Source organism: Osmerus mordax, chromosome 22, assembly GCF_038355195.1.
Source record: "Osmerus mordax isolate fOsmMor3 chromosome 22, fOsmMor3.pri, whole genome shotgun sequence".
NCBI classification, from domain to species: Eukaryota; Metazoa; Chordata; class Actinopteri; order Osmeriformes; family Osmeridae; genus Osmerus; species Osmerus mordax.
Window position 1 is genome coordinate 6,995,980 of NC_090071.1, and position 26,535 is coordinate 7,022,514.

Genomic DNA, 26,535 nt, shown 5'->3' on the forward strand with positions numbered 1-26,535 from the left:
CGATGGTGCTGATGTCTCCCTCGTTGCTCTGGCTTCTGATGCTGTGTGGGCTTCAGAGTATCTGGGCTCAGGACTATGATGAAGACTATGATGAGGAGGAGGTGGACACCAGAACCAAGAGCAAACTACTGACAACCAACACCATCTCCAAAAATGGACAGTGTAAGACAATGCCTCATTAAAGAGAAAAACTACAAAAAACTATTCATTTTCATTGGAAAATCTTAATTGACCAGGTCTGCAGATTGGTAGATAGTTAGATTGATGGTCTTTATCCATGGAGGGTGGGGAGTGGTTAATACTATAGGACATTATGTAGTCTTCAACTCCCCTATGAAGGTATGTGAAGTAATCCATCCGATTTCTGACCATTGCAACCTTCAGTCCTTCTACGTTTTATTCTCTCAAGAAAAGCACCATATCCCCAAGCACATGCATCTCTGACACATTTGCTAGGACATAAATGTGATTTATTCCCCAAGTCTAAGAGTTCTATGGCCTCCTCTCATTTTTTAGCTGAAAGCAGGTATTGTGCAGAGGGTTAAGATACCTGATGTTCTGTGGATGCTTAAAATGTCAGTGTAAGAAATGTGTTGCAGTTCACAGTTCATGAAATGGCCCCCTTCAAAGCCTTACTTACATTCTGATGACTAAACCATTTCTACTGAAGTACCTATGTCTTGTCATCTCTCTCTCTCTCTCTCTCTCTCTCTCTCTCTCTCTCTCTCTCTCTCTCTCTCTCTCTCTCTCTCTCTCTCTCTGTCTACTCTCTCTCTCTCTTTTATCTCAACCTGTAAGTCTCAGAGATGTTCAGCTTTTGCTCTTCAGAAATGGTTTGTTCAATTTTGATATTGAGCTAGACATGAGAAAGTACCCGATCCCTTGTCTGATGAGCCCCTCGCTTTTAAATGAGATCAGCCTCAACTTTGACCCTGGCTTGGCTAATGTCCAATAGATTATCACTGTTTTATCTGCCAGTATAGTCTCAGTGAGGCATTGACCCAAGGCTAACATCAATCAAACAGCTAAGAGCCAACATGTCTTTGTTCCCAGCTCTTCTGGACGAGGACTGCAGCCTGGAGCTGGCCTTCCTGGTGGACAGCTCAGAGAGTGCCAAGGAAAACCACGCCAAGGAGAAGCGCTTCGCCTCCGACGTGATGGACCGCCTGCAGGGTCTCCGTCTGCAGACTGGGCGTGGTTTGAACTCCAGGGCTGCCCTCCTGCAGTACAGCAGCCACGTCATCATCGAACAGACCTTCAAGCAGTGGAGGGGCACGGCGGATTTTAAGGCCCGCATCGCGCCTATCGCCTACATCGGCCATGGCACCTACACCACCTATGCCATCACCAACCTCACCCGGATCTACCTGGAGGAGTCGGGACCAGCGAGCATCAAGGTGGCCATACTGATGACTGACGGCATCTCGCATCCCAGAAACCCGGATATCTTTGCGGCCGTGGCGGACGCCAAGAACCAGGGCGTCCGCTTCTTTACAGTGGGAATCACTCCAGACGCCAACCAGGAGTCCAATGTAGCCCAGCTGAGACTCATCGCCAACTCCCCCGCCTCGCGCTATCTCCATAACCTGCAGGACAAGACCATTGTGGACAAGGTCATCAAAGAAATTGTGAGTAGGACAATGTCATGTTCATCACATGACAGTGCACAGGAAAAATAGGAATTATGTTCGACAATGTGTGAGAGTTCTGTTGTACAATACCTTCTGTGATGCACCCTCTGTGGTTTCAGCCAACGTCTGGGGAAGATGTAGAACTAGTAATGGTCTGAGTTAACTGAGTTGGCCCCACCCTTTTTGGAAATAGCCACACCAATCAAGTGATTAAGCAAATTGTGTATTAAGGGCGTGGCCACAATCAATAATTGTACACTACTAAAATGGCTAAAGGTTTTCCTATTCGGATTAAACAAGCTGACGTTCTTTCAAAAAGCTTTTCTAAAGAATAACCGTTTAACTGAAATTCAAGTACAATATTTAAGACACTCTCATGTCAAGACTTGTATGCTTTTTTATTGCCGGTTAGGTAGGAGGGATGCGTTCCCAATATTTGAACTATTCCAAGAAGCATTTTAATCTTATTTGTTAAGCTAGTTTTTTCATCGTAAGTGTTCTTCTAACTTTGTGCAGCATCAGTCAAATGCTTTGTGTTGTCATAGTAACAGCTGGCCTGATCCTGGTGTTTAGTCTTCACAGTACATGACAAGAGGAACTGCGGGAATCACTGTTTATGACTGTGTCCTTTGGCTGAGGCCTTAAGGCCACTTGCTACCATTCAGTTATGACAATATTATCGAGTGAACTCTGAAGCTGGTGCTGTTATGTACCCTTTGAAGTGTTCCCAGAAGCACTAATTACATGTAGTATTGTTCAGTAGACCCAGGAGATGCAACCCTGGGTTTAAGACCTGTAACTGTAACATCTGCTCCACATTAAAACCCGTTGTGGAAGATTCGGGTGCAATAGAGGAGCTCAAGCAAGATGGTGCATGCACGCCGAATAACTCAACGAGCTGAATGCACGCCACTCGACCTCCCAACCCGTGTTGATGCAGGTGTTAGACATAAGAACATGATCAAAGAAAGCTGCTCGGTAAATCTGACACCCGAGTGCGGCAGTTATCCGTCTTTTCTCTGCGTCAGCAAAGCGTTCTGCATTCTAGATGCCCTCAGTGTTGCAAGCAGGCAAACAGCACCCGCTAAGCACTGAGACTTTCATCCCGCATCGAAGCCGCATCTGTATGTCATAAGAATGTCTGTGCCACTAGCGTGTCTTTAATCTCTGGTATGCTTCCCTCTCAGCTTGCTTCAGCTCCTCTCCTCGCCGTAAGAATAAACAGGCCGTCTGTAGCTTCACACGATTCCCCCCTCGACAGAGGAAATACTCTCTAGATGCTCTGAGACCTTATATTGACCACTGCATGTGGTTCACATTTGTCTCTTTGGGATTTTGATCATTCCCCTGCTATTGCTTCTAGAGAATTGTGGCTGCCTTTCATGTTGAGAGAAAAGGCACAATGAAAGAAAGAAAGAAAGTTGGAAAAAACTGAACTCTGGCAAGATGAGAGGAAGTTTCTCTTGGCAGTTGAAGGGCTCCCAGAGTTAAGGTTCAGATGCCAAAGCTCAGCTCGTAGAATCAGGTGCAGGAGCATGCAGTCTCATGTATGGAGGCTGGAAAATATAATACTTGAATGTGAGTCTTCCTGTTGACTTGTAGGCCTTCCAAGGGCATACACACTGAGCTTGGTTTACATGTTCAATGCTCAAGTGTTCATTTTCAAAAGTCATCCTCAAATGCACTAAAAGTAAAATGCAGAGAACAAACAGCACATTTATCCATCTGTTTCTTCCTTTTTAAACAGACGGCGTTGGCAGATGAAGGGGTGAGTCTCAACGCCCTAATCTTGACATCATAGTCTATTGACACATTCTTGATCTATCTCCTGCTTTTATGGATGCCTGTGTTGTTTCCCTTGTGTGTGAAGTGTCCCTTGGAAAAGAAGTGTGCGTGTGAGAAGGGAGAGCGAGGACCGGGTGGCCCCGCAGTAAGTGTTCCAACTGCCAGCCGTAATCTGCTGGCTTCGTCCCTGGACACAAAGATCACAGCTGCTTTGAAACCGCTGTTCTTGTTCTACTAATGGCCGTAACTCTCACAAAATGGTTTTCTTGATGTACAGTAGACTAAAGGCCGACAAAGGCAGCCTTGATGGGGACTGTAGATAATTGCAATGCTTTGGAAGGGTTTTAGGGAAACGTGTGGTTTGGAGGCTGACTTGGTACTTCCCTCAAGCAGTGAGAGTTCAGCAAATACCTCACATTCCCACAGCAGTTTACTCTCAGCAAGCTTCGACACATACTTGCATGGGAAATAAGCTCAATTCAGTTTTTCTACTCTTTTGCTGGTTTCTGCAAAGACACACTACTCAGGGGCCTTTACTGTTTGTAAAAGCTATGTAGCATAAATTCCTAAATACTAATATGCTTTTGTGGGAACAAATAATAATTAGAGTATCAAGTATTTTAAAACCACAAAGGAAGTACTTCAGCATATTTGACATTTTTATAATTACCTAAATATTATGAGAAGTTGTTCACATCAGGGCTAACTGACATACTGACTAGGCGCTGTGTAGGGTTGTGTCTTACTTAAACACATACACAGAAATACACGATTCCCTCATGCAAATATACACCTGACCTGCATCAAAATACATACTTTTCAAGGATACTTTCTATCTAGTGTGTTGAGTGTGAGGTGGCTGCAGGTTTGCTCTCTATGAAAGCTATATATGTCTACTGTGCCAGCAAGAGGAAACAATAACACAAAAGCACAAAAGGAAACTCAAGTATTTTGATCCATGTTCTGGAGGTGAAACACTCTCACACACACAAAAGCATTTTTTCCAATGCCATATAACTCCTCACTAAGCATATGTTTCATTCTTATAGAATTGAATTATATCAGCTGTCTTACATGTTTTAATAAATTAACAGGGTAAAAAGGGTCGGCCTGGAGAAGATGGAAGTCCAGGGGGAAAAGGACAAAAGGTAAAGTGCTGAGAGAGAAAGAGAGCGAGAGAGAGAGAGATAGAGATGGCGATGAGGTGGCTCTAGTGGCACTTCCCTATTTATGTTTTGGGGCCCCTGTTCTGTTTGTTGGCTTGTCAAAGATACTTCCTTACTTCCTCTCAGGGCGAGGCTGGGCTCAGTGGAATTCCAGGTCGGGAGGGCTCAGAGGTGAGTGACATGTCAAACGTAACAATATATTAATATCGTGGCCTTTGCTGCATCTTCTCAGCATCAGCACAGGGGATTGAAATATTAAGGCTCTGCGGTATGTAACAAAGGTTTTATTTTTCTTACGCTTAATCCCAATTTTGTTGTCTGTGTACAGGGAAAACCAGGCTACAAGGGAGATACGGTAATGTACTATTTACCAGATGTACAGATCAATATTTCTCCAGGGTTAACACGGACATGGACATGTGAACAGGAAATATGATGCATGTGTACAACATGACATCCTGTTATCTTCCTCCTGTTTGGAATAGGGCGAAAGAGGAGAATGTGGCACACCTGGCATCAAAGGAGACAGGGTATGTTCTGTGTGCTCCAGTGTTCTGATGCTGCATCATCGTGCACTTACTTTGGGATCGGACTGTTCTCTTTTCAAACAGTCTGTGAATGGCACAGTCCTTTTGGCTTGAGTTGACGTGTGCCCTTGTTGTTCCCAGGGTCCCGAAGGTCCAGTTGGAACGAGAGGAATCCGAGGTCTACAGGTCAGCTCTCTGTCCAGAGCATTCTGGAATGGCTGTGTTTTAGCTGGAATAGAAGTTGCTAAATAACTTTTATTTTCCCAGGGGTTACCTGGACCTAATGGTGACATAGGACCTGAGGGCCCTACAGGGAAAAAAGTAAGTGTCATTCTCCTCAAGATTTCTCCTCATCTCTGTATGACAAGTTTGTTCAATGTTCAGTGACTCATACAGAGTCATTGAGATGGTCTTCCACCCCCTTTTACCTTCGTCACATGAACACACAATCAAAGGTGACCTCCTATCTCAAATCCCTGCTCACGGGACATGAGACATTTCTTCATGCTGTGCAGTGTCTGGTTCTGATCATGTCTTCGTAGTTGAGGAAAATGGGCAGACATGTCAATGGTGTTATCACCATAACACTGCCACGGTCATGTATTGTCACGGTTGTGTACTCTTGTGTCTCTACCGCGTGGCCGCTGTTTGTCTATCATGTCATTTGTGTGCCCCTCTGGGATGAATAAAGTTTATTGAATTGATTGAACTGAACAAAGGAAAGTCGGCTATCATCACCTTGCCTATCAAGCCGCAGACTTTTTTTCTCCCAGACATTTTTCGTGCTTCACAAGATTTAAATTTGCATGTTTCACAGACAATAATCCATGACATCACATGAGGCCTAAATCAGATACCAGATGGGTGTCAACACGTGTGCATGTTTTTAAGTGTTGAATAATCATGCTATTTGTTAGGTATCATCCATCTCCGTGCCCTCCGGGCATGTCCTCCTGTTATTATCTTGTCAGTTTGTTTTTCCAGCCCCCCCTGTTTAGGCTTCTCTCTTGTAGCATTAGTGCCAAGTCTGACAAGTGCTCACACTTCCAACAAAGTGTACCTTGCTTAATTATTTTTGAAAGAATGTTCGAGTTGGTTGTTTGACAGTCGACCAACATCAACTGTTGTCTAAGTTTTAAGCTTTGTTGTAACTTGTTTGAAGGGCCAAACATAAAAAAAGGTTAGCGGTATGTATACAGTACCAACCACATTTACATTAAGTCATTTAGCAGACGCTCTTATCCAGAGCGACTTACAGTAAGTACAGGGACATTCCCCCCGAAGCAACTAGGGTGAAGTGCCTTGCCCAAGGACACAACGTCAATTGACACGGCCGGGAATCGAACTGGCAACCTTCAGATTACTAGCCCGACTCCCTCACCGCTCAGCCATCTGACATCCCTGCTTTCGTGGCACAAAGGGTCCACCTACTACTGTTATTGCCTTATTTACTAATCTGACAACAGATATGATGAGTGCACTGCTAGAATGCCTAGTACCAGGTGAAGGGTGGAGGTGGTATGAGGGAAGAGAGCAGAGGGGTTCCAAGGATTTGCTGTCAGCCCGTCAAGTGGAGTTCTGGTCTTGTTCAATGGCAGACCATAGTTCTATTGATGTCAAGCCCAGGTTAAATTAGTCATGCAGATGAGGTAAAGTTACAGATTGATATGTTGCATTTTTGCCAAGATGTAATCATTGGACATCATGTTATGTATGTATGTATGTGTGTGTGTGTGTGTACTGTCTGTGTGTGTGTGTGTACTGTCTGTGTATGTGTGTTTTATAGGGTGAAAGGGGGATTCCAGGGCCATCTGGAATTCAAGGGGAAACTGGGATTGGCCTACCAGGACCAAAGGTGATCATTCCATTGTTTTGGAAAATGAGGTAATTCCGTTTTTCAAAACCCCCTGATGTATCTCACCTTGCGTGTGTTCCACTCTTCAGGGGGATGTTGGTTTCCAGGGACGACACGGCCCTCCAGGACCACCTGGTTTAGGCGAGCCAGGCCTGCCTGTAAGTATTAAAGTCTGTTCATTGACTGAAATAGTTCTATAAAAATGTATGTATGATGCACTATGCATAAAGATGCATAGTGCATTCAAAGCTCTTATTCTGTTGTATTGATATCCTTGTTTGTGATATTGATTTATTCAGGGCCCTCAAGGGCCACAGGGAGTTCAAGGAGAGAAAGGCCCCATAGGCGAAGGTTTCCCTGGACCAAAGGTAAACACGTTTGGACAAAAGCAATGTCCTCCTTTGTACATTAAACATATTCAATGTTCAACAACTTGCTTGTGTTGTGAGGTGAGGTGAAGAAGAATGTTCTTTTCTAACTAATAGAACCGAGTACGCTGATGCAGGGATTTGAAGAAAGGTTAAGAGGCCAAATGAACATGATAACCCATAACTAAGGAAACACCTAAAGTTGTCCAGGACTCCCCGTAGACATGAAAGAGTGAGTCATTCAAGGTAGTGAGGAAAGATTTAGTCCATCCACTCTTCCTGGGGTTGTTCAGACACATGTCATCCATCTGCCTATGCCAGAACTATCCCTGCTCTAACACATCCCCTGAAATGTAACTGCTACGCCGACAACATTTGAATTACCTTGTGTGTTTTGCGTTCTTGAAAAACATTTCAAATCTTCTTGAAACAACTTGCATGAAGGCTTATAATTGTGAAACAAAACACACAGAACTTTTGGAGGATTTGATAGAGTGAAATGGAGAGAAAGAGAGAGAGCGAGAGAGACAGAAAGAAAGAGATAGAAAGATAGAGGTGTTACGCAATAACAGTTTTGGCACACTGGCTTGACTACTGTACATAGTAACAAGGGAGCTTTGGGTTTCCAGTGGCATTTGTGGCACAAAAGGTTTCTATTGTTTTGATTATTCCAACTGAGCCCAGTCAACGTTTTGGAATGCTTCTAAGCAGGATAATGACAAATCTAATCTCTTAACTACAGACACCTTTAACAATAATTTTGGCAGTTTCTGTGGTTTCCATACGAACTAGTGCCAATGAAAACCTTCTTGATGTGTAACCTACACTGGAAAACTGGAAATGATACTAAACATGGCCTCCACCATCTCAACGTGTGTCAGAACCTGTCTCGACCCAATGGTCCCTCATCAGAACGTTCCATCCCCGTGCCCAGATAAATGCAACTCTGTGAGACTTCTAAAACCCACAGAACAGTCATCATATTCAGGTTTACCCTTCCTGTCATTCAACGAATACCAACAAAGTAAGCAAAGCTATCCATCATCATCTCGCGACGTCACCCGGTTGTTACATTTCGACCTAAACAGAAATTAAAATGGAATGCCTGGAAACATCCAACAAGGCAGGCAGGAAGTACACAGAATGTATTTAGTCCTGTTCTTGTCACACCCTGTGGTTGCTGGTTGAAGTGTATTGGACAAAATACTAAATTATTTTAGACAAGCAATCCTCAGGATGACTTATGAATGACTTTGGGGGGAATCTCTTGTAGATGATGACATTGTATTATCTGCTCTAGCTTTACCATGTTATGATTCGAGAGTATGTAAGAGACACAGACAGAAAATGTGCATGCAAACCCATTGGTCCTTATGAGGTCACGTGTGTGTGTGTCCATACAGTATGAGTAGGTCCAGTAATGACGATGCCTAACCCTGTCCTGTCTCTGCAGGGGGAACGGGGTCTGGATGGGCAGAGAGGAACTAGAGGAATGCCTGGTAGTGGAATCAAGGGAGACAAGGTACAGTATAGGGCCGTAAATAACCCTTCTGTGTGAATAGCCTTCATCCAACCATGCAGTCAGGCCCTGCATCCCACAGGGAAGGAGGGAAAGGGGTTGGCAAAAGCACTGGTTCCCTACATGTCTGTCCAGCCTGCTGTTATTTATGGAGTCTGCTCTCCACTCAGAGGTGATAAATGAGAATGGGCAGCAGCGTATAAGAGAAGAAATCAGTAGGAACAAAAACGGTGGCCCCTCTGGGAACGTTGTCATTTGTCAAGCTGAAAGGGACTTCATTTGATTATGAGAAAAGGTGTGTTCTGTTCCTTCTAGGAATTTATCAAAAACCCTTGACAGAAACATTATTTGCATTTTAAACCATCAATATTTTAATTGGCAAGGCTTATCCTAGCAAGGATACCCTAGATTTAACATTACATTTCTCATTGTGATAATTGCAGTGCAGAGTATAATGATCCATGGGCTTTACTAACTGTCAGGATAAGTGTTGTGGACCTTTTATTTTTTATTTTAGGACTGTTTTATTTTTCTAACCACCAGGGTGACTTTGGACCTCCTGGTTTTCCAGGTCCCTCTGGCCTGACAGGAGCTGGCATTCAAGGAGAAAAGGTCATCATCAAAGAGTTTATTGGATTTACATGTACATTTTAGTACCATGTCATGCCGATAATATATGTCAACATCCAGTGTGTGATAAGCATAACAAAACAGTAGGCCTGTTATTTGGGATACAATTTCTGCTGGATATGTATGTTTTTCACAAGAACTGCATATACTCAGCTGACATGGTATGCTACTCAAATTTCATTGATTTAAATAAATTAAAATACTATTAACAACCAGCAGCAGATACACTACTCTTTGAACCATTGCAATTGTTTGTGCCTTGGTTCTCGTTTTGGCCTGCTTCTCTTCCAACTGTTTGAATCCTGTATTTAACAGGGTGTAGAAGGGCCACGGGGTCCACCAGGGATCAGAGGCCCACAAGGAGAAGGATTTCCTGGATCCAAGGTTGGCATTTCTGGGCCTAGCTGTAGGAGAAAAGTCACAGAAAATGTTGTAAAGGCTAATGTGTGAGATAATGCTAAGGGACAGGTTAATTCTTACGATAATGCTATCCTAATTTTACAGGCTAAACGCTAAGGTCCAGGCTAATGCTAATATATTTATGCTACTCCTCTAATCTTGTCTGAAGGGTGACCAGGGCTTGCCTGGGGAAGTGGGAGCAACAGGAGATAGAGGGGCTGGCGAACCTGGGCCAAAGGTAAGGTACAGTTTGTACTTGTTGTGATCCTACAGTTCTGCAGTTTTATGCAGTATGAGACACTCAAGGTTCTTTCTTTAGGGAGAACCAGGATCATCAGGATTGTCTGGTTTCCCTGGACTTCCAGGAGAGGATGGCGCCCCAGGGCAGAAGGTGACTAGCCAATGGCCAACCAGAAATAGGGGAATTAGTAGTCAACTTGTTGATAATTGTTCTCCACCTTGATTTTAGGGTGAGCCAGGTGCTTTTGGTCAGAGAGGGCCTGACGGAGCTCCTGGGATTGGCACCCAGGGAGAGAAGGTAAACACTCACTCAGATCACCCAGCATTTATCACAGGTGAAGCCTGATATTCCTAGCAGTTGTCATCTTTCCATCAATACTTGTTTCTTGGTATTTCCATCTTGTCATAGGGAGACCAGGGTCAGAGGGGTATACGAGGCTTAGCAGGGCCTCCAGGCATTGCTGGGCCCTCTGGGGCGAAGGTGAAGACGATATTTGTGGCTGTCGTTATCAGTTAGTACACATACTGTTCTTTAAGATGGGCATCCTGGCATTCTGATCTGGATTGATTTGTCTAGGGGGAACCTGGGACTCCAGGTCGACTTGGTTTACCAGGATTTCCTGGGCGGGGCATCTTAGGGCCCAAGGTAGGAGCTCTCTACTAATAAGCTTATGGATAAGTCATGACAAGTCATATAATAACCATGTCAAACCATGTGTGTATCAGGGGGATTCAGGTCCACCTGGTCCATCCGGACCAGTTGGGGAGACAGGTTATGGCCTTCCTGGTCCTAAGGTTCGTCACCTTTTAAGCATTTTACAAACGTGTTTAAGGTCTTGATTTGTTTACTTCCAATTTGTAAATGTTTGTTTTGTCATTTATTGTCCAGGGTGATCGTGGTGATTTAGGTCCATCAGGTCCATTTGGGCCCAAAGGGGAGGGCTATCCTGGCCCTACAGTAAATAACCATCCATTCCTCTACCCATTCATCTAACACCATTCTTCATTCACGTCCATTACTCTACACATCAATTTAGCCAGCCTCCCACTAATGCATAAACTCTAACCTGGTCTCTCTGGTTTTTAGGGTCCCCCTGGCCTGCCTGGGCTTACCGGAGAACCAGGCCTGGAGGGACTGGGGATTCCCGGACCAAAGGTGAATCCTTCACTGTATCCTAGATATATTTTAAATGATGCTCTGAAACATGAATAGCAATAGTAATACTGGTTGTTGGCAATTTGTTTTTGGAAAGAGCTATATTTATAACATCAGACATTTCTCCATGCAGGGAGATGTTGGGTTCAGAGGGTTGCCAGGTTTGCCAGGACCTCCAGGTGAGGGTCTCCAAGGACCACCGGTATGTGCATCCCCATAACACTACAAAAGCACTTTGCACTATGTTAAATAGAATTTGCTTCAATTCCAATACATCACTGATATAGTCTTGATAGCATAAGGTTGAACAAACTAACTGAATTCAGCTTTAGCACTGGAAGGGTCTAGAAGAAAATGATTCTCTATCCTCATGGGGCCGTGTATTCAAAGACTGCTATAATAGGCGTTTCATTCTTACTGGACATCTATCATAATCTCCCTTCCACTCTCACACACCATGCTGGTATGGGAATTCTCCAGCATGTGTGTATAATGAGAACCACTGGCACAGTGGGTCTAACCAAACCATTCTTCAGAACTAGCTGGATTCATATAATGTCCAGATTGAGCTTTTCATCTCCTCTAACCCAAGTAAAATGATTATGACTGTTATACAGTATTAAATCACAGTACATCTGTGGGCCCGGTTTGATCGACTTCAGACTGTACGTGTACACTGTAACAGTTCTGGCCGGGTAAAGACTATCGATCAACAGGTTTTGTGTAATCAGGTCACATATACTGTAGGTCCCACAAAGTCTACATTTGTTAAAGCAATGGGCAGAGGCTTTAACAGAGCATCTTTTTTAGTCATTTAGTCATTTAGTCTTTAGCATCATGTGGCACTATGTAGTGTGGTTGCTTTCTGTGCTGTTATGCTAACAGCTAACTGGAGATGTTTCCAGGGCACCATTGGAAGACCAGGACCACCAGGCCCTACAGGGCCTGCAGGACAGGGGTTACAAGGGCCTAAGGTGGGCATTTGATTTGACTTTTGTTACTCGTTCTAGAAAGACTCCACACACAAAACATGTTTGGCAACACTTTACATTAAGGTTACATTAGCTACCATGTAAATACAGGGAAATAATGTTTAGCTGTAAAAGTTACAGCTGCCCCTATAAACTATCCACTTACAGCCCTTCGCCATACTGTGTCATCTTATACTTTTGCATAGCAATTTCTATACCACGAACACTGACAATATCATGTAATTAAATAGCAATTCCTATGTACTTACAATATTTTCACCATAGGTATTGCTATCTAGTTACATGGTAGTTAATGTAACCTCAATGTGAGGGTAATCTATAATTTTCACTTTGTAAACTTTATTTTCAAGCCTTCCTCTGTGTCTGTCTTGCACTATTCCAGGGTGAGCAGGGCTCCCACGGAGTTACAGGTCCAAGGGGACCTCAGGGAGAAGGATTCCCAGGGGTTAAGGTAAGGAAAGACACACAGAGATGCCTATAAAAAGGATGTCTTAGTCTTTTGAAGAGCACCACTGCTCCATAGGAAAACAATGGCACAGCTAGCTCAGAATGGTTTTAACGCTGATCATGCGTCACCGGTTTTAGGGTTACATTCATGACCTTGTGCTCATACAACTCCATGACAGGGTGACCGGGGCTCTGGAGGGGAGAGGGGGTTGAAAGGGGTTAAAGGTGACATGGGCGATCCAGGAGTCTCTGGCGAAGCAGTAAGTCCTATGCACTCAAGCCCTCTTTTGCTGATCTCATTAGTGGACATCGGTGGCTCACCATATGTTTTTGTTGTTGTAAAGGGACGGCAGGGAGTCAAAGGTGAAGCAGGGCTCACTGTAAGTACCTGATCTCGAATACCTTTAATAGACGCCAGTCCACTTAGAACTGAAAATGTAATCGTGAATTGTCATTTATTTTTCAGAGGGAAGACATCATTCGAATGATCAAGGAGATATGTGGTATAGTATTACATTTTTCGTTTTCCACAAGCATTTCCCAGTCTCTACAAAACACGTCTTTCCTGTATCTCCGAACTTATTTGCCTTGTTTAGCCACTAAAGTAAACATGTTCTTTACAGTGATTTTGGATATTCTCTCCCTGCTTCCCCAGGTTGTGGTATCAAGTGCAAGGAGAGGCCCATGGAACTGGTGTTTGTGATCGACAGCTCAGAGAGCGTGGGCCCGGAGAACTTTGAGATCATCAAGGACTTTGTGACGGCGCTGGTGGACCGGGTCACCGTGGGCCGAAACGCAACCAGAATCGGCCTGGTCCTTTACAGCCTGGAGGTCAAGCTGGAGTTCAACCTGGCCCGCCACATAAACAAACAAGACGTGAAGCAGGCCATCAGGAACATCCCCTATATGGGAGAGGGGACCTACACAGGCACTGCCATCCGCAAGGCCACCCAGGAAGCCTTCTTCAGCTCTCGCACTGGGGTCAGCAAGGTGGCCATTGTCATCACAGACGGACAGACAGACAAGCGGGAGCCTGTGAAGTTAGACATCGCCGTGCGGGAGGCGCACGCCGCCAACATCGAGATGTACGCTCTGGGGATTGTGAACACGTCAGACATCACGCAGGTCGAGTTTCTGAGGGAGCTAAACCTGATCGCATCAGACCCTGATGAAGAGCACATGTTCCTCATTGACGACTTCAACACTCTCCCAGGTATAAGATCAATTTGACTTCTTGAAAAATTGTTAGATTGCAATAGACTGCAATCAAACTAGTCAAACTAGTAGTCATTTGTCAGATCCTTATTTTGTAGACTGTAAGTTTATAGTACACTGCGTTTGCTAAATCAATCTAGCCATCCCAGTCCTATGGATGACAGCTTATCGTAATTTGGCCATTACCCCCCAGCTCTGGAATCCAAACTGGTCAGCCAGTTCTGTGAGGACGAACGTGGCGAGCTGATATACAACCGTATCACTAACGGTTACGGAAACAACGGCTACAAGAACAACTTGAATGGAAAATATTCCACTGGTAGCTATGGTTACGGGACCACCAACCAGGGGGGAATCCAAACTGGGCAGAGGACTGTCAACAGTGTTGGCAGTGGTGGCCAGAGCTATGGAGGGAGAGAAGGGACATCCCAAACTATTAACTCTGCCACAGATCAGGTCAATATCCAATTTCATAACTTTACTTAACATTCCATAACAGGTGTCACCATACAGGAGATGGCTTACAATTGCATTACAGTTCTCTAACACTTCACTGGTGATATAGGAATCATTTCCATAATGTGTTAATGTATGATTTCTTTCCCATCACAGATAGGGCAGCGGGAGAGAGGACATGATGGGGGTGTCGCGACCTCTGACCTGGAGACTGGTGGCAGGGACACATATAACCTCAACACCTCGTCCTCTTCCAGACCTGGGATTCCCAGTAGGGAGACATTGTCCTCCAATACAGGAGGCTCATCCTCCACATCAACCTCATCCTCCACATCAACCTCATCTTCATCCTCAGGAGCAGTCCAGTTTGTGCCAGCACCACGGCCAGCTCTTCCCCAAGGTAAATATCCAATATCCATTAGAGTTGCCTTAGCAGTAGTAGATCCAATTGTCTAAGACTGAAACGGTCCTAACGTAGCTTTACTACTCTAGAATAAGTGGCTGACATCATAAATACATGTGAACACATCACAAATCCATGTGCACAAATTGTGATATATTGTACAAAACAGATGCTTTCTTTCCACTTCAGAGTTTGTACCCCTGGACCCTCGTTGTGCCCTGATCCTGGACCAGGGTCCTTGCCGAGACTACAACATCCGCTGGTACTATGACAAACAGGCCAACGCCTGCGCCCAGTTTTGGTATGGGGGCTGTGAAGGCAACAAGAACCGCTTTGACACGGAGGAAGAGTGCAAGAGAATGTGTGTACTAGCCAGAGCCACAGGTACCTAAAGGTGCATTTCTCCGTCCGCCAGCATCTTAGCGTACAATTAGTGTCTGTTTAGGATTTTCATATTCATCATGTATTAAATGTATTTTTTACTTGATTTTTTAATATTTTTGTATAGATGGCTAAAAGAGAGCTTCTACTAACATGTTTGTTGTTATCATGTTGATTGTGTTTGAAGTTAGCCTAAAGCTCAGTCAGCATGGCGAGAGGTGGAGCACACCTGTAATATTGGACTGTTCCAGATTTGCCATTCTCTAAACCTGAAATGACTCTCCTCCCAACTTCTAGCACTTACTGTCCTGTCACTGCTCTCATTCATGTACAGCCGTGGCCAAAAGCATTGGGAGCGACATACATTTTGTGTTTGCAAAGCTTGCTGGGCCTTGCATAAAATGACTGCTAATGTAATTTCAGTAAGTCATATCATCAGCACAGGGGAAAGTGTGAAATCACTCTATCATTCTGATTGGATTTTAAGAGCAGACTGCTCTAAAAGAGGGGACTATTTGCATATATTGAAAATCTTCGCCCCAAAAAAGCTTTAACAAATATGAAATGTGCCTTATTGTGATTCCCGTATTCTAAAAAAAACGTGCAAACATTTTCCTCAAATACTGAACTGCAAAACACAACATTTGTCATTGCCAAAACTTATGGCCACGACTGTAGTTAATCCTGACAAGATACCATTCTTATTGTTGTTTTGTCACATAAAAGAATAGAGCATCATACTTAATACTGGGGCATTTACTCTCACTCAGGTATGTAGATACGAGTTCAGGACAGCTTATTCTGTTTGGGTGAGTTTTTTTAATGGCTTTACAGAGATCTTGTGAGCATCATGTTTGTGCTGTGAAGTCTTTGCAAACTGTCTCTTGACCATTGGTGTGCTGCTGTATATCTATCTAACATTTCTAAGAAAGTCATATACAAAACAGTAGCACTGGTATGTATTTTGCTCATATAACCAAGAGTACCTCTTATGTACGTCAATGTAGAGTTGACCAACACCAATAACCACTAATACGGTTTATTTAACTGAGCCCTTCTAACAATGAAATGCACCTTTACATGTGCCGTTCATATTTAGGTGATACATGACCTTTCTGTATTTTTAGTTAGTGAAAACATCTACAGCTTCAAACATGATACATGGATACGCACTTTTGATTATTAAAGTCTACAGCAAGGATTTACTGTATTGTTTTGAAAAAAGTACATTGGAGATAGAACTCTATAACTGCTATCATGTTTTTTAAGACTTTCCTCGATGGAGATTTTTTTTTTTCAAAAGCCATGTGTAATGTAAACTGAGGCTCCTGGTATATTAGATCTTCAGCTGTGAATTGCAGTACATGTAGTTATCATGTTTTAGATCTTAACTATTTACCACAAGTGGGACCAAAGTTCTGTAACTTGTTTTTGCATTTGATTGTGTTTTTGATTTATATTTTCTTAATTAAAATATGATGTGTTATTACTGTACATGTGTTTTTGATTTTCTCTCCTTTAGATTATAAACCTTGTATTGGGTATGTCATTTTACTACATTAATGCACATATAGCTGTGTAGGGCCCTCTGCTGGTTGAAATATAATCTTGCTTAATGCCACTAGAGCAAACATAATTGTCGTGCTAGGCTACAAGAAAGACCATTATATCATCCTCTACTGCTAATCATCCACAGTCATCCATAACAGCTAATATACAGTATATCATCCCATACATTTTGAATAAAAGATAACAATTGGGTTTGAAGCGACGTGTCACCTGTTCTGTTTAAACTAATACTGTACACTTTGTACACCCAATGAACTAAACTAGCCTGTTACATTCAGATTTTTGGGGTGGATTAACATCTTATTATGTTTGTGGAACCAATGAACTGACCTTTTGAACTGAAGCTGCTTGGCTAATGAGTATGATGGCACTAGTGAGGTGACACTGCCCTCTTACTAAGACTGAGCTTACTTGCTCTTATGTCTGTCACACTCACTTCTACCCCAATACCATAGTCTGGTCTATATTTAGTAGCACCCACACAAGTGCACAAACTGTTACCTAACTCTGCAACACTTACACTAAACACGTTATCAAAATCCAGAAGTCTGTTTAGCTCACACGGATTCTATTCACACAGGAAATAGTAACTGGAAAAAGGAATATTAGAATTATTTTCTCAAATCATTGATAGTCCCCTGTCTTATACCTCTCTTTCTCATGTAGTTTCATACAAGTTTAAGGGTATTTAGGATGTTTGCATGAAGATAGTGTGTTATTTGATAAAGCAGTTATTTAAAGAACCTAGGCCAATGCCCCTTCCTATTTGTAGTTGAATGCTGACCTTTTGAACAATACAGCCAGGCAAAAGGAAGAACCATGCTGATTGGTGGAGAGAACTGCCTGTCAGGCTATCTCACCTGTTGACTGTGGACACAGCTGCCACCAACTCCAAAGCCATTTTTAGTACAAACCCTTGTTCATTCATTGGATGCAATTTAAATGGTAAAACACGCCACAGTACAAGAATCATAGTACTTTTTCTAGCGTTTCATAAACAGCATATTAATGAGTGTGTTGTAATTCAGTCTTGATTTATATAATTTTTCATGAGTTCAAGAAACATTAACTTTCATGAGTTCAAGAAACATAGTAAATTGAAAGGTTTCCATTCATACTGATTTTTGTCCTGTTTACAAAAGAAATTGCATATATTGTAAAGCAAGACCAAAAGTACTGCCTAATTTAGGTTAATCACAGACCAAAACACTTGTGTTGCCTTAAACACAGAAAAGAAAAGGGGCATGCTGAACTGCAAACTGTCATCATACCCTCAAATGTAGTTAGGATTCATCTAGCTACTAGCCGGTAGCTTAAATGAACAGCATTGTCATTCACTAATCACTGTTAGCTACAGGACACTGCCCTATCTGAATCATGGGTATATCCCCATACGGCCAGCTGCTTCTTTCAGTCTGTGACAGCTGCAAGGGGGCATTTGCCTGCCGATTTGGCCCAGGCAGATTCCTCTGGACTGAGGCAGGCTGGGGCAGGGGGCTATATTTAGAGGGGGACAGGATTAAATTGCAAGGCGTTCAGACTGGGAACTTTTTCTCTGCTCTGCCTTTTCTAGCCAGGACCAAGAACCAAGAGGACTTGTGGTCACCATCTCCCTCCTCTCCGCCATCCACCACTGTTTACCCTGCCTGACACACCATGGACCCCAAAGCCATCAAGGAGGAGCTACGTCTGTTCCAGAGCACCTTGCTCCAGGACGGCCTGAAGGAGCTGCTCAATGAGAACAAGTTTGTGGACTGCACTCTCAAGGTGGGCGACCGTAGCTTCCCCTGCCACAAGCTCATCATGTCCGCCTGCAGCCCTTACTTCAGAGAGGTATTCTTCACAGAGGATGGGAAAGAGCTGGAAGATACCAAAGAGGTGGTCCTGGAGGACGTCAACCCCTCCATCTTGGACATGGTCATACAGTACCTCTACTCAGCGGAGATCGACCTCACTGATGACAATGTGCAGGACATATTTGCCGTGGCCAACCGTTTCCAGATCCCCTCGGTGTTCACTGTGTGCGTCAACTACCTGCAGAAGAAGTTATCTTTGTCCAACTGCCTCGCTATCTTTAGGCTGGGCCTGGTTCTCAACTGCCCCAGACTAGCAGTGGCTGCCCGTGACTACATCGCTGACCGTTTCGAGTCCCTGGCCGATAACGAGGAGTTCCTCCAGCTGGCCGCCCACGAACTCTTCGCCGTCATTGGTGGCGATTCCCTCAACGTTGAAAGAGAGGAGGTCGTGTTTGAGGCGCTGATGAACTGGGTACGCAAAGACAAGGACAAGCGGGTCAAGGTTCTGCCCGACGCCTTCGAGTGCGTCCGCTTCCGCCTGCTGCCGGAGAAGTACTTCCACGACAAGGTGGAAATGGATGATATCATCAAAGCCGATCCCGAGCTTCAGAAGAAGATCCAAGTGATCAAGGAGGCATTCGGGGGGAAGCTTCCGGAGAAGCCCGAGAAGAAGGAGGGGGAGGAAGGAGCAGACAAAGTGGAGGGCGAGGAGGAGCAGAGCCTCTTCCCTGGTTTCCTAAACGATAACCGCAGACATGGCATGTACACCTGCGATCTCATCCTGATGGTCAACGACACGGCGGCGGTGGCATATGACGTGAATGAGAATGAGTGTTTCCTGGCAGCCTTGTCAGAGCAGATCCCCAAGAACCATGTGATTATGGCGTCCCAGAAGAACCAGCTGTTCCTCATTGGAGGACTGTTTGTAGACGAGGAGAACAAGGAGCAGCCTCTGCAGTGTTACTTCTACAAGGCAAGGACGCTTTTCTAAATGTTTGTCTCATCACTGACTTATGATACTGTGAAGCATATGTTTCCTAACTTGCGAGAACTATCAATTTCCAAACATAAAAACATACATTTCAAAAAGAATGATCTCAGACGTAACACGGATGTATTTCCAATATTAATTGAGTATTTTATAAAAATGTTATGTTATGCTTACGAGGGTCATACTGTAATTCAGTTCTGTACTTTCCCAATGGTACCCTATCCTTACAGTTGGACCCACTTTCAGCTGAATGGGAGGCTCTTCCACCCATGCCATCTCCCAGATGTCTGTTCAATATGGGGGAGAATGATAACCTTCTCTTTGTCGTGGCTGGAAAAGACCTCCAATCCAATGAGTCTTTGGACACTGTCATGTGCTTTGACACAGAGTAAGTGGGAACAATCTCAGTTTAATCTGTTAGAACACTGCCCATAGCCATATGGGACACTTTACCTGAAGTTTAGTATCTGATAAAAGTGATCCTTTCCATTAGATTTATTCCTATCAATATTCAACAAGAAAATGTACAATTCCTTAGATGTCAGACTTTGAAAGGTGTGTTGCAACTCACTGGTCTGTGAACCTCCCATTCTATGCTGACCTTGAACAGGAGGATGAAGTGGAGTGAGACCAAAAAGCTGCCTCTGAAGATCCATGGTCACTCTGTGGTCTCCAATAAAGGTCTTGTCTACTGCATTGGAGGAAAAACAGATGACAAGTAAGTGTGTGTGTTTGTGTGTGTGTGTGTGTGGTAAACCATATGACCATATGGTGTGAGTGGCCAGCAGCTGTTTCTGGTCTATCGTTATAATCTCTTTGACAGACCATTGAGTCAATGCAGAGTACTCTGTTACTTCTCAAAGATAAGTACACAAATAAAGCCAAAAATAGCAGGTATGTTTTGTTTCACACAGAACCACACTTTGCATGTTTGCATGTATTTGCTGAATGCAATGTATAATAGACAAGTCATAAATAAAATTAACATTTGTACAAGAACAAATAGATTGACAGGTAAATTCACATGTGGAAACTCCTTCTGCCCCACAGCAAAGCCCTGAACAAGATGTTCGTCTACAACCACAAACAGTCAGATTGGAGAGAGCTGGGTGCCATGAAGACAGCCAGGGCCATGTTCGGAGCAATCATTCATAATGGGAAGATTGTGGTGGCCGGTGGTGTCAATGAGGAAGGCCTCACTGCTGCCTGCGAGACCTATGACTTTGAAACAAACAAGTACGAATATTTGGTCTATTTCGCTGTTTATCCACACATTTAATCAAGGTATAGAAAACATTTGTACCCTCAACCCTTCTGATCTACTGCTCACTCCTGCCCACCCCATCGTGATGGATCTTTCTTCCCCAGATGGACAGAGTCCACAGAGTTTCCCCAGGAGCGCAGCTCATTGAACCTGGTGAGCAGTGGGGGGGCCCTGTATGCCGTGGGGGGCTTCACCATCATCCAGATGGAAAACAAAGAGGTGGCCCCATCAGAGGTCACTGACGTCTGGCTGTAAGTGCTTCCCCCAGTATATTTCACCTTTTGTAATGCTTAAATAACACCTTTCTTAATCTTAAATGATGATGACAATGGAATGTTTTTCTGTCTGTTTTTATCTCCATTTATTTCCGCACCTGTTGAATTGGTTGTTTTCCTTTCCGTAGGTATGAGGAAGACAAGAACCAGTGGAGTGGTATGCTGAGGGAAATGCGTTACGCGGCTGGATCCTCATGTGTTTCCATGCGCCTCAACCCTGCCAGAATGGCCAAACTCTAGAAACATCTTTATTCTAGCTAATATTGAGGTTTCTTTTTCATGACAACTTAAATTTGGACTCTGTCAGTTATGTCTGAAATTCTGCCATCACCGTATCTCCTTTACTGAGGTTGTGATACAAAAATAACTATATTACAATAGCAATCACTCATTCTGAGAAGACTGTCAGTACAGTCAACCTCTAAACCATTTCCCTCTTAATAACTCTATAATAACTCTATTCACACCATTTCTAGTTTTTTGTAAAATAAACATTTTTAAACTCCTGTTGGTTTTTTCAGATTATTACTTTTTGTCACACAAATTTTCAAACTATTGATGGTTTGTCCTGTAAGAGAGGGGAATTCTAGGCGTGGCACATTTCACACAATTAAATGTCTGCAGCTTATGTCGGCTTAGGAGCAGTTCTAGACATATGTGAAGCCCTCTGTGACATTGCTTGTAAAAAGGGTTATTCAAAGGAAATGTGATTTGATTTGATTCAAATAAAACAAAACAACAGCTGCTCCCACAACTTCATGGGAAGGTTAGGAGTTTTGGAGAAACCACATCGTGCTCCAGGGGACTCCTGATGATGTGGACCCTGTAAATAAGAACCAGCCAACACAGGACACAGGGACACCTACTGGAGTCTAAGGGGTTGTATCAGGAGGGATACTCTTGGCAGAATAGCCCGTGCAAACAATGATCTATGTACAAAATACAAACTCCATGCATGTTCTTGACCACCTCATGACCATTAAGTTGATGGCAATACAATAGCTAACATATGAGGTGTGCTTGATCCAATTAAGATATATGACTTAGGGCAGTCTGAACCTGCAATCAGAGAAAATACGAATGCATCAGAAGGAGATTGTCAAGGCTTCATTAAGTTAGTGCTGTACCGTTCTATCTTTGGAATATCTGATGACTGAGTTTACTGCCCTGCAATCATCTTGCTAGCTACAACAACAATTGCATTTCAGATTGGCTCCAGATTAGGACATTTACGAAACTTCTTCTCAGGCTTCTTATGTTGGGAAACTGTTACTATACATGTTCATCTGTTTAGAACAATGGCATTACAGTCAAGTTTAAAAAGTGAAAGCTATGGAATTCCAATCCAATGACTCAGTTCAGGCATGAAGTCACAACCAGGGATGGTAGGGGTTCCACCTTTGATACACTCCACTACTGTAACTGGAACGTAGAGGCCCACTGCTTACTTCCCTGTATATAAACGTAGTTAAAATCAATTGCGCTTCTAAAAGTTTTTGATAGGCTACAGAAGGAATGATGTGTGCAATGTAAAATTTGGATTTATTTAGAATTTAGATTTAGAACATAGGATTTAGGTCAAAATGATAAGAACTGTGGAGCGGATCAGGACCAATCATTCCAATGTCGCCTACCTAAATAGCCTACCTGCAGGCTTGATGCAAAAGGCAAATAAGCTTAAACACAAGGTTTTAATATGGAACCGAAATTCAGGGCTTTGCGAATTTGTTGTCAAGTCTTCACGGTTATCAAAGCCTACGGGAAACATGTTAATAAAAGAACAGAAAATTCAGTCGACAAAGCGAGGGAACACTTGAGCCCTGCACCACTTACTACCGTGGAAGAAGTGTCCTATCTTGGCCAACTACACCAATTTCAGTTCAGAAACCTGCAATACTGGGTATTTCAATGGAAGACTTTTTTTGGCGATTGGACAACACGTTGTTTGCAGGCAAAAAAAATTTGGCTGGCCACCAATGTCAAATTACTGTACATGACTAATTGTTTCCTTTTAAACTCACTGAGACAGATGATATGGCATTAGCAGGTGTCTTTGTATCAGTGATGAAAAGGAGGGAGGTAGCCTAGACATAGGGAGGGGAAGGAGGGATGGTAGAGTTAGGGATGGAGGAAGGTAGTGTTGACAAGTGTGAACATGAGAAGCAGAAGTCTTGAGGCAACCGAGATAGCGTTTCCATCGTCTGTGAGTATCTGTCAAAACTTAAGCTAAATAGCCATGCACCAAGGGTTTTTGTATCCAAATATTGTATTGTACGTTTTCTTTGTTTTTGTTATATTCTGAAAGTTAAAAATTAAGGTTTGAGGTTCTTAATAGTTTTTGTATATTTGCCCTGAGAAAAATAAATGCTTGTGTTTGTGTGACTGGCAGAGAAAAAACTTAACATAAATATTTATAAGTCTGGCATATACGTAATTATAATTCCAACAATTGTCTGTCTGTCTTGATAATGTAAAATGAGGATATTACACTTACATGTGTATTTTTATTTCTTTCTTTTTGGCAAATTAAAACAATAAATGCTTAGGAGTGGTCATAATATGCACAATCACAAAACATTATTTAATACTGATTACTTTGTTTCTGTCAGGATCCTCTCCACACCCACTCCAACACCTACCATGTCTGCTAGTCTGATCTACTACAATGACGAGACAGACCCCAACTGCACCAATGTGGACAGATTAACAAAACGCTATTATCTGCCCGTCATGTACACCCTCATCTTCATTGTGGGCCTGGTGGGTAACCTCCTCGCCATTAGCACATACCTGGTGAAGTTACGACCGTGGACAAGCAGCAGCATCATCATGGTGAACCTGGCGGTGACCGACCTCCTCTACGTCCTCAGCATGCCCTTCCTGGTCTACTACTACACCAACGGAGACTCGTGGACCCTAGGAGACTTCATGTGTCGCTTTGTACGGTTTGGCTTCCATTTCAACCTGTACGGCAGCATCCTCTTTCTCACCTGTCTGGCCGTGTTCCGATACATGGTGGTGAAATACCCTCTGAGGACCCCGCAGATACAGCAGAAGAGATGGAGCATCCTGGCATGTGCGTTGGTCTGGGTGATTGCCGCCGCTGAGGTTATTCCCATGCTAACTATGATAAGTATGGTAGAGACTAACAACAAGACATACTGCCTGGACTTTGCCAGTAACGACCCTGCTGTGCTGTGGTGGTACGGCTGGCTTCTCACAGTCATGGGGTTTCTCCTGCCTCTAGTGGTGGTGTGTGTGTGTTGTGCCGGCATCTTCCGAGAGCTGGCTAAAGGGCCGTACACGCAGAACCCCAGGCGGGCGCGAGCACGCCGCACCAACGTGGTGATACTGGCCGTGTTTGTGGTGTGCTTCCTCCCCTACCACGTTCTGCGCGTGCTGAGAGTGGACACGCGCAGGAAGCCAGAGACGCCGTGCATGCTGGATCGTGGAGTCCACGCGGCCTACATCCTCTCTCGACCTCTGGCGGGTCTCAATACCTTCTTCAACCTGGCACTGTACACACTGGCAGGAGACAAGTTTCAACAGGCCTTCCAAAGTATGTTCAAACTGAAAAACGCCAAGTCCAGATTTAATTTGGCAGTCATCTCCAGACCCAACACTGCGACTGAAAGCATGTAGCTGTCTATCAGAATTTGGTCGATACGATACTATACATTTCTTGTGGATGGGCAGTAAACATCATGATTTGGTAGTAAAACCAAAGCTGTAATGTACTGCACTGTAATTCTGGTCTATTGTGTATGGGCGTGTACCACCTATCGAGAATTGGCATTGTCTGGGTAAAACACCTTGAATGCTATGCGAGGAGGAAGTTAGATGCCAAAGTCGGTGCTTACTGTAAATTAGATAAGAATTTATCCTGTCACAATACTTCCATTGAAAATATAATCCTCCCAGTTTCCTTTGTTTTTGTAACGCATGTGAAAGACCTAAGGCTTTGATCTGATTAAGGAACGTCATGTGACTGATGAATGATTTCCTTACCTCATAGAAACTATGTTGTCCTTGTGAGGTATGTTGACATTCTGTCTTCTTTAGAGAGTTGTAGAGACCAGCGCCATTACCTCGAAGGGGAACTCTTTGAGGAAACAAAGGCCGAAACCTCAGCTTCTAATTGAGCTTGCAAAACAAAACGATTGTTTTGGAGCATAGCAACAGTGTTTTACAATGACCTATAAAACATTTCCAATAACAACCTATGATTCATCTTAGCACCTAGTTAATTTGTCTTTCCTCATGACCAGACAGATAAATAGACCAATTATGCCCCTAGAACAACACAACGTGTCACCCACTGTCATTCTGTAGCATCCCCCTTTAAATTCCAGGTCATGCCCACTATACAGGAACAAGGTATGCTGAAACAAAGTGCATTGTTCAATATCAGTTTATCAAAAATGTAACAAGTAGCATAAATCAGTGTCAAAGTGTGAGATATGTTGTCTATTTAGAATTATTGCCATCTGCCAATGTCGTGCCTCATTTGGTAATCAATCACCTATATGGACACACTCACCTATCACTCACTGGTACAGTTAGCTAGTTGGACACAGTTCCTCTGCAGTCTGAAGATATATAATACAAGTTGCAGTCTTTAATGATGAGATTATTATATTGAAGTAAAAGGAAATGAGATATAAAATGAGATATAAAATTCACATTATGGCATATGCATTTGGTTTGTGGGGACTATTCTGTATGATACAATGTATGACTCATAATTAAACTGTGTGGGTTGGAAGTGAATTATTTTGAGTTTTAGATGACTTTTAGACGTTTTCACGCCACGTTTTAGAGAGCTGAGCTGGTACCTCTTCTAACTCAGACTCTGACACAACCGAGAACCACATATATTACTCATCTTTCAAACCTGCCTTGGAATGATTCTAGGAAGGGTTGCTGGAATGCTATCAATCACATAACAATGTCGAGGCAGAACCTTCAGTTTTACAGGACAATGGCAAGTATCGTTTCACTTTTACAGAACATATCAAGGTTAGTGTCATTCAAATAAGAAAAAAATATTTTCTAATGGTTGAAGAATGGCAGTTTCGAGGGACTTTTCCCCACTCGTGACAGGAACTGAGTTGGCCTGCCTGGCTAACAGTGGCTTTCAGATTTACTGTAAAAACGATTCTTTAAATCTTTTGTCAGACTCTTTCCGACTACGATAGCCAAGGGAGCTAGAGAGGGGGTATTATTGTATAACGACACACTTATAGTACTCCCCCTCCCTCTGCTCTATTTCCTACTCCTCCTACCTCTACATCCTCTCCTCCTCTGATTCTGTTCTCAAGCTTCTGAGTGTTAGGCTGTCCCAAACGCATAAAGCAGAATCATTTTCCCTAAATAGGATCTGTATTTTGTGTCCCGGTGGTCCCACATCTCTTGGGGCTTTAGACAATGTATTCACAAAAGCCTACAAGGAAGTCTTTCAAAACATAAT

General features: G+C 43.4%; 3 protein-coding genes across 4 annotated transcripts; all 3 read left to right on the plus strand.

Moving 5' to 3' along the window:
- Positions 1 to 16,636, plus strand: LOC136965806 (collagen alpha-1(XXVIII) chain-like). 2 transcript variants are annotated; one of them, XM_067260059.1, is made up of 34 exons: positions 1 to 162; positions 1,054 to 1,628; positions 3,379 to 3,399; positions 3,502 to 3,561; positions 4,511 to 4,564; positions 4,709 to 4,753; positions 4,911 to 4,937; positions 5,068 to 5,112; positions 5,251 to 5,295; positions 5,377 to 5,430; positions 6,896 to 6,964; positions 7,054 to 7,122; positions 7,264 to 7,332; positions 8,786 to 8,854; positions 9,395 to 9,463; positions 9,797 to 9,865; positions 10,050 to 10,118; positions 10,200 to 10,271; positions 10,350 to 10,418; positions 10,530 to 10,601; positions 10,698 to 10,766; positions 10,847 to 10,915; positions 11,010 to 11,078; positions 11,208 to 11,276; positions 11,410 to 11,478; positions 12,182 to 12,250; positions 12,651 to 12,719; positions 12,895 to 12,975; positions 13,060 to 13,095; positions 13,182 to 13,218; positions 13,371 to 13,928; positions 14,124 to 14,386; positions 14,543 to 14,786; positions 14,979 to 16,636. In XM_067260059.1, the coding sequence occupies exons 1-34, from the start codon at positions 3 to 5 to the stop codon at positions 15,179 to 15,181; spliced, it is 3,687 nt and encodes a 1,228-aa protein (XP_067116160.1). In that variant the 5' UTR covers positions 1 to 2; the 3' UTR covers positions 15,182 to 16,636. The 2 variants fall into 2 exon arrangements, with proteins under 2 accessions (XP_067116160.1, XP_067116159.1); XM_067260058.1 differs by having other exon boundaries at positions 3 to 162; positions 14,558 to 14,786.
- Positions 16,637 to 18,311: 1,675 nt separating this feature from the next.
- LOC136966001 (kelch-like protein 41b) lies at positions 18,312 to 21,571 on the plus strand. Its single transcript, XM_067260335.1, has 6 exons — positions 18,312 to 19,508; positions 19,757 to 19,914; positions 20,137 to 20,244; positions 20,577 to 20,762; positions 20,895 to 21,041; positions 21,194 to 21,571. Exons 1-6 carry the CDS (start codon positions 18,396 to 18,398, stop codon positions 21,303 to 21,305), a joined length of 1,824 nt encoding a protein of 607 aa, XP_067116436.1. The 5' UTR covers positions 18,312 to 18,395; the 3' UTR covers positions 21,306 to 21,571.
- A 2,134-nt stretch (positions 21,572 to 23,705) lies between these two features.
- LOC136966319 (2-oxoglutarate receptor 1-like) lies at positions 23,706 to 24,752 on the plus strand. The gene has a single exon (XM_067260797.1). The coding sequence runs from the start codon at positions 23,706 to 23,708 to the stop codon at positions 24,705 to 24,707; it is 1,002 nt and encodes a 333-aa protein (XP_067116898.1). The 3' UTR covers positions 24,708 to 24,752.
- Positions 24,753 to 26,535: the final 1,783 nt, after the last annotated feature.